Raw genomic sequence first — 7,881 nt, 5'->3', positions numbered from 1 at the left:
CGTTGGTGCCCCCAGTGTGGGGCAGAGGCTGAATGCCATGCTCTGGGATGACAGGTGCTGTGAGAAAGGGGGGGGGAAAAAAAAAAAAAAGGAAAAAAAAAAAAAAAGGGAGACAGACTGAGAGAGACAGAGACAGCAACCAATTCAGCTGCAAGAAATCAAGCTAAATCAGTCCCAAGTGCCCATGTTGGAGAGACTTGATCTCATACCTTGCTTGTTATCAAGGCACTCCTGATACGAGTCAGCTCCAGTTCCGTTGCGGTCTACAGACAAAACAAAAAGTTTCATTCATATCAAACATAAATATTAGAAACTTCTCAAATGGCAGCCTTGCTGGAGCAACATGTTACGTGCAAATAGCGCTAGTTCTTTAGGAGGCCATGCTGCTTCGCTGACATAAACTGTGACTTGTCACGAACAAGCTGCAATCAAGCGACACCAACCCGCCATGAGAAGCTGCTGTGTGTCCCGGGCAGTGGGTGCAGGCACTTTCCTCCAGCCTGGCCCCACGTGTGGGCACACGGGAGGGATCACGTCTGAGCTGCTCTGAATAAGTTCCTTAAGCACACGGAAGATGGGATGCTTGGGGTTAAATCTATCATTACACTGTCCCCTATAGGCCCTGTGAAACCACTGGTTTAAACCAGCAGATCCTGAAGTACGGTCTGGAATAGACTTCTCTGTGGCTCGTGGAGCTGCTATGTTGTATTAAAGATCATTGAAAATACAAGAACATACTCTTCAAATATTCCTCTTGCGCAGAAGCACTGTTACTGTAGTTACCACTAGGGTTTTTGATCCAGCAGCAGGAGACAAGTTGGGCTGTGCCATGAAAACAGGGGAGAAGCTGAGACTCCTGCACTCGCGTGTGCTCCACACGAGAAAGAAACCCACCAGGTCCCAAGCATGGGTATGGTCACACAAGTGGCATTTCACAGCCAGCATGGATATCACCTGACAGAACCCTTCATCTGCATTAGTGGTTCAACTAGATCACATCGGCTGTGTGTAAAAATGGATTAAGCTGTAGGTTAGCAGAATCAGGTTACAGCATGGCTTGGACCTCAGAAACAAACCAAAGAATGTTCCAGCATGGCTTCTCCTCCTGCTTCACAATCCAGTTCAACCACAAAGGAAAAAGACTGGATGGTTCTTGAGGAAAAATACTAAATACATCTGTAAATCCTGGATAAAGTAATGCTCTTTCAGCAGCTTACGTGCACCTTACATACTGTGCTAAGCATGAGGAATAAAGCAGCTGAGCCCACGTGATAGGTGTTTGCACACATGAAGGGTCCTCAAAAAGTGAATGTTTTGTACATTACATATAAAGGAATGCACCCGGTGCTAATATCAGTCTTGTGTTAACTACCGAAGTACTTGACCAGGTCACCCATGGCAAGGAACTCCTACCACACCAACTCCAGTGGCACTGGAGACAGCTCCTCCGCTAGAATAGTGATGGTGACCGCTACTAATAAAAAGCCACTACTGTGGCACTGGGAGTCAGCACCCCATCAGGCTGGACTGGGCGGACAAGCTATTCAGTATTAGTATTTCAGTCCCACCACCAAGAGAACCAGCACAACAGCAATGGATTAATTTCTTTCTAAGGATGCTTGTCAGGGCCAAAAGATAGAAATACTGCTCACAACAGAAGAGAGACACTGCCAAGAACCCTCCCACCCAGGCACCTCCAAAAAGTGACTGGCCCCTGAGTACAATCGCTTTCCGGCATTTCTCACGTGTGGCAAATGCATTCCCACACAAATTGCCCCTCCACCTGCATTCAGCCAACAGCTGGTGATGGCTCCTCAAACGTAGGAAGAGATCCAGATCAGAGTTAAAAGGTTTTACATTCAGCAATAGCATTTAATGAACAAAGCAGCAAAAATTGGAGTTGCCCCACCATTTGTGTTGTGTAAATCCCAGATAATAGATCTTCTCCCTAATCCTAATGAGGCCTTCCTATTAAAATCTTTATTAGCTTTCAGCTCTGCAGATTGCCCAAAGGCTCATCAGTTTCCCTATCTCTCAGTACCAAGATCTGCTTTAACTTTTACAAATAGCTCTAAGATATTTCTCAGCTTATCAGCATTGCCAAGCAGCCTGTCTTATCATTACTATTGCAGATAAAATAAATGAGCTCAGGATGATATGAATAATGGCATTTTCTGTAGGCTGGTTTCCCATTACATTTTCAACAGATTGTAGATTTAAACTTCAGCACAAAAGAAAAAAATAAAAAAGCAGTGGAGGGGGAAGGGTGGCTTTTTTTCCCCCCTCTTCTCATTTCCCTTCACTGTCTCAGAGCCCAGGCTACATTTTTAAGCTCACCTGATGTGAGCTGGTAATTAATTTTGAAAGGGAGCAGAGAAACACCTCAGCTCTGCTTTCTCTAAAGACCGAAAGCACAGTTACTTCTGGGATGTTTTTTCAGCTGCATTTGTTGGAGAGAGGCGAGGGCTAAATTGCACTCTGCCTAATGAAGCCATCTTCATTAGTTTGCTCCTTTCCCTAGCAGCCTAGGAATACCGCTCAGATTGGGAATTGAAATCATGAAAAGCAACCGAAGTGCATGAGAATGAAAAGCCTGTGGAGGGCTCGGGGCTGCGGCGCAGAGCGGGGTCCAGAGCCCTTCACAGGAGGGAGGACCCCAAGAGAGGACATGGTTCTCCCTGGTCGTGACAGGGAGGTCACATCCCAGCGACCATTTTCTGCCCGGTCCCTGCAGCAATCACTACAGGGTTAAACGCCTTCCCGCTCCCCGAATTCCGAGTCCTGCCACTGTATCAAGGTTATCTATTATTGGCAGTGACAGGTGAAAATTAATCTCCTAATTATTTCTTGCTGCGTAATCTGCACTGAAGAAGTAACATAAAAGGATTACAGTACACCCTCTACGGAAGGCTTTGCTGGAGAGCCAATCATCCAGGGAGATAGAAGGTATGTGGTAAAGAGATATTTCTGACGGATTTCCAACCATTTTGAAGGCAGACTATACTATAACTTTATAACCAACAGCTTTGGAGCAAGGATCAACTTGCAGGTATCTTAATAGACTAAATGCTTTTTATTGTTGATTATTCCATGGGAAAACCCCCAAGATTTACACCCATTATGTCCCCGATTCTCCTTTGGTACAGCAGTTACTGCAGAAACAGCATCCACGTACAGATGCTTCTTACCCCCCACAGAAACATTATGGCAAACATCGTACCCAGCTTGCTTTAACTCAATATTAAAAATCTTGTAGCTACCTTCCATGGCAATTTCACTGTAACATATTTCCACAGGAACATAAGCTAGACAGAGTACTTTCAAAATTAAAAATATTTTTCTTTAAAATAAAAATCTCATTTTGTAAGCAAGCTAGAAATATCTTTGGTAACAGCATAAACAGCCACCTTGAAATGCTGTCTTTGTGTAAACTCTTCTCCTACCACCCACCAGAAAGCAATGTTTATTTTTATAGTATTAAAGACGACACATTTTGTTTACCCTTAACCCTTTCAGTGCAGCCGTATAAGGTATGAACGGATGTTATTTTTCTGGATGTCAACAGCACCATCCTAGTTTACGTTTACAAGAATCAATGCTCACAGGTTGCCATTCTCACCATGCAAAATGGCACTGACTACCTCGAGAGACACTAAACCCTGCCGCTGGGACGGGCGGTGCAGGGGACACGGTCTGTGATGCCCCAGCAGGGAGAGGGCAGGGACGAAGACTGCCACCCCAGTGCCACCATCTGCAACCAAGTCCCTCCACCACTACCAGCTACCTACATTCTGAGTTTCCTTGATGGTGACCCTTTCTACAGCGCGCAGAAACGTCACCGATTCCTTTATGCAAACTCTCAGTGCTCAAATCCAGCACCATTTTCTGCCTTTTCGGAAAGCCAAGCCCTGCCACAAACTTTGGAGGCGACAGCAGCGAGCAGCGACCACACTGGTTTGTGTTTCCAGTGACCAGGGTCTCACAACTGGGCCAGCGCGAGGCGAATCAACACAGGTGATTAACACGAAACCCAGACACCAAATAAAACCATCCAGAAGACGCTAAAATTGGAACTGTCTGCGGCTCCCCAAGTGCAGTGTGCGCCGGCAGCCACACGGTGGCACACAAAATACTACAAAATATTATCAATGAAAGGCTGAAATAGGGGCCTGGACTTCAAACCAGCCATTGCACCTTTAACTTCCTAAAAATAGTGATAGCCGTGCAAACCTGCCTGATTACCAGAGCCACCATCAGGGGTCACTGCGTCTCCTTGGCTGCCGGAATCCGCAGGGACAAAAGCTGGGCAAGCCAGTCGAAAAATTACTAGAATCACCAGCACTCAAGATTTTAAATGAGCAACTCAAATTAGGCAAATTCCCCAGCAGTGACAGAGGTGTTAAGATTGTTCCCCTTTTCCCTGTGCTGCCTTTGACACCCCCGAGCCCCTGCACGGGCACCGCTCGGGTTCCCTTCCCCGGGGCTCACCGCTTGCTCCGACTCCCCGCAGGAAAACCCCGCAGGGCAGGTGTGTGGAAATGAATTATTTTCCTATTTTAAGGCAACTGCTACTAAAAAAAGTAAGGCTGCATTTAAGTCAATTTTAACAAGTGCTTTCTTCTCCTTCTGAAAGTCAGCTTCTCGGTGATCCTTAGGATATTATAAAGACTCTGAAAACACAGATCCAGCTCCCAAGTTGTATTGAACCCACAACATCACAGTTACACGTTTCCATATATTTCATTTTCACCAGCATGAGGATAAGGTGACTCACATTTACACCATTAAGATTAGAGATTTTCTTTCCCTTAAGACTATTTTCAACAGACAAACAGAAATAATTTAACGAAGCCTAGAACCAAACACAAGCCTTTAATGGCTTACCCTTGGCGTTAAATAAGCAAGGAAATTATTCACTAACATCTCCCATTTTGTGGACCTTTTAATCTCACTGTTACCTAATTTCTTACATAGTAGTTATGAGAACAAAAGAAACATGTATAGAGGCAAAGCACCCACCTCATGAGAACAAAAGAAACATGTATAGAGGCAACATATCAGTAACTAACATATCAGTAGTACTTTTAACAAGCCTATTTTTCAGTAATATATTTTGCTTATGGAAATCTGAAGAACAAAGTTCCTATCCATAGGCATTTTCCCCCAAATGCTCCATCACCAACCTCATTATGCGATACAGGAATTCTCCCAAGGGATATTATGTAATGGCAATCCCTCCTTCCTCTCCCCAAGGAGTATATTTCTCATTATAGCTCCTAGTAATTGATCAGTCTAGGAAATCATTTCGGGTAAAACCATATGTTTCTTTACCTAGTTCAGAATTTCCATCTTTATTCAGAAGGATAAAAGACTGCAAGAAACCCTAAAATTTCCATTTCTGATGCAGAACGCCAATCTTTGCTCAAACATGCTATTAAGCAAGGAGCAACACATTCTTGTACCTGCCTGACTTCAGATCTTATAAATTCATAAAGTCATTAAAATTAACCAGATTACATTTCCTATTCTGATGATACAAATAATTTTACTTGACTGAATCTTCTGTAGTGGCTTGAAAAAGGCTGCTTTATATTCAAATATATCCAGACACCACAATGCCTAGCTATTATGGGTCACTCAACACAAGGTTGCTGGGAGGGGAAAAAAAAAAAAAAAAGGAAAGAAAGAAAAGATTTAAGGCAGAAAATGACATACACATCTGTGCTTCCTAAAAGCACGGCACAGCACCGACTGGCTCACTGAGAAATGCAGCCCTTTTCGCTGCCACTTTTGTCAATATATCACCCTTAAACATCTTCACAGGTTTTAGTCTAAAAAGCAACAACAGCAAACACTAACATTTGCGCCCATTACTTAAAGTTAACACTTGAAATCGCAACATTCTTGCAAAATCAGAGCAAAATAAATATCAACTCCTGCTAAATGTCAGTAGTTTATCACTGGAATCTGAAGCATACTCCAGTCCCTTTTTTAACTGAAAAATACCAAAGCTACTCGTGACCCTGCTATTTGATTTAGCCAGCACAGGCCACAGGGTCCAACAGATGACTGCGTGTCCCCATAGAATAACACCGGGATATATTTTGCTCCTTCGTTTGTTTATGAGAACAGACTGCCCCTCTCCGATAAACAAGGCTTAAGGTTTCACTCAGAATAACCCACCTTCCAAATCAAATCAAATAAAAAATAAATAAATCACTCTGTCGGAGCAAAAACTCGGCATCCAACTAAATAAAAGACTGCCTTCCTTGCTGTATAGCATTAATCTCCTCTCAAAAAGAAAATCAGGCAGCTTGAACTAGTGCCGTTTGGCTTTAACACAGGGCAGTTTTAGGGAACCGTTGTCAGCAAAGAAGAAAATTCTTGAAGAGAGCATTAGAAGTCTGCCACTTGTAGGAAGTTAATGCTGCGTGTATAAATCAAGCAGCTCGTCCTTGTAAGTCCGCGTGTGGGGAAAATCGGATTTATACATAAACATAAACCTCTGAAGTAAATTCTGATCAGGGATGACCAGAGATTTAACCCTCTAGCAAGAGGAATGGGAAGACTCTATTTTCCTGTAATACCTTAGTAGCCTTTTCCAGTTAAACGAGGATTCCTTTCAAGAATTGATAACAAAGTAAATAATTCTAGTTTCTGCAGCACAGGGGAGACCGGTTAAGGACGATCTCCAAGACCCAAAGCAATCATTCGGAACAGAAACTTACATAACAAGAAATTATCTTTGTTATAAAATTAGGTTAAAAGGACCTCAGATACTGTGATGTTACCAAAAAATCAGGACATGCCTTGAGAAGATTAGCTAGCAAGCAGCCTCCTGAGATAAATTCGCAACTTCAAGAAGATTTTACAAGCCTAAAAAACAGTTTAAATTCCAGAGAGACACACAAGCCTTTGCCATTTAAAAAGGTCCCTCTTCCCTTCTCTCTGCCCTCGCCTTATTCCTGAGCTCCTTTCCCAAACCACCTTTAGTTAACCACTGACCTGAAAATCTTCCTTCACCCCCCTCCCTTCCTTCCCCTTTTCAAATTTGTCGCTTTTAAACACACAAGGTTTAATTTCTTAATTGGATTAAATTTTTCTTCCCCGCTGAGCGGAGGGGCGCAGCAGCAGACGCGGGGACAAGGACAACGCCTGGGCAGCCCACCCGCACCCCGGCTTTCGGGGGGCCACCGCAAGCTGCCCGGCTTCTTTACCGGGCCAAAAAAAAAAAGCCAAAAAAACCCCAACCACACACACACACACAAAAATCCAGAAAGACCATTTTAAAATTTGTTCTTCTTTGTGCGGAGAGGGGCTCCGGCCGGCACCGAAGGGGTTAAACGCCGGCTACAGATTTTTAAGTTTGTTACCGTTTTTAATCGGCAGCAACCCCAGACAGACCCCATCCTCAGCCGGGCCCCGAAAACACCCCGAGAGAGCGGAACGGCGATATTCGGCACACGGGGAGCACCGACGCCCCGACAAAGCCGCCCCTCGGCCGGGTCGCGCCGCCACGGTCCCCCGTGGGTGGGAGCAGCCCGGGCTCACCGGCACAGCCCCCCCCGGCCCGGGGGTTACCGGTGGAGGTTGGGGGGGGGAGATCGCCCGGCCCCGCTCTCTGCTGCCCGGTGAAGGCAGCGATTCAGTATTTTTTCTTTCCCCCCCTCTCCTAGAAGCGGGGGTGGGAAGAGGGATGCGGTCGCACTGGAGGAATGTGCGAAATGGGGTAAAAAAAAAAAAAGCAGCTTGGAAGCACATCGCATCCCGGCAGTTCCTCGCTGCTACCTCGCTTTTTTTAATTTTTATTTTATTCAAACACGCCCAGTCTTCCCCCCACAAAAAACCCTCTCCATGAATCCGTACGGAGACCACCCCCCC

At 44.9% G+C, this 7,881-nt stretch overlaps 1 protein-coding gene across 13 annotated transcripts in view; it reads right to left on the bottom strand.

Annotated features, from left to right (window-relative positions):
• FBRSL1 (fibrosin-like 1) overlaps positions 1–7,881 on the bottom strand; it is a 398,274-nt gene that overhangs the window by 101,755 nt on the left and 288,638 nt on the right. For 12 of the 13 annotated variants that reach the window (XM_014964408.1, XM_014964416.1, XM_014964353.1 and 9 more), the window contains exon 5: positions 210–263. The exons of the other annotated variant lie outside the window; for it this stretch is intronic. In XM_014964408.1, the coding sequence (XP_014819894.1) occupies positions 210–263 (54 nt within the window). The remainder of the gene's footprint in view (positions 1–209; positions 264–7,881) is intronic. 13 annotated transcript variants of the gene reach the window in all.

The sequence above is a fragment of the Calidris pugnax genome, unplaced genomic scaffold, assembly GCF_001431845.1.
Source record: "Calidris pugnax isolate Ruff unplaced genomic scaffold, ASM143184v1 scaffold32, whole genome shotgun sequence".
Taxonomy (NCBI): domain Eukaryota; kingdom Metazoa; phylum Chordata; class Aves; order Charadriiformes; family Scolopacidae; genus Calidris; species Calidris pugnax.
Note: the sequence above shows the minus strand (reverse complement) of the source record. Positions and strands in the feature narration are given on the sequence as shown.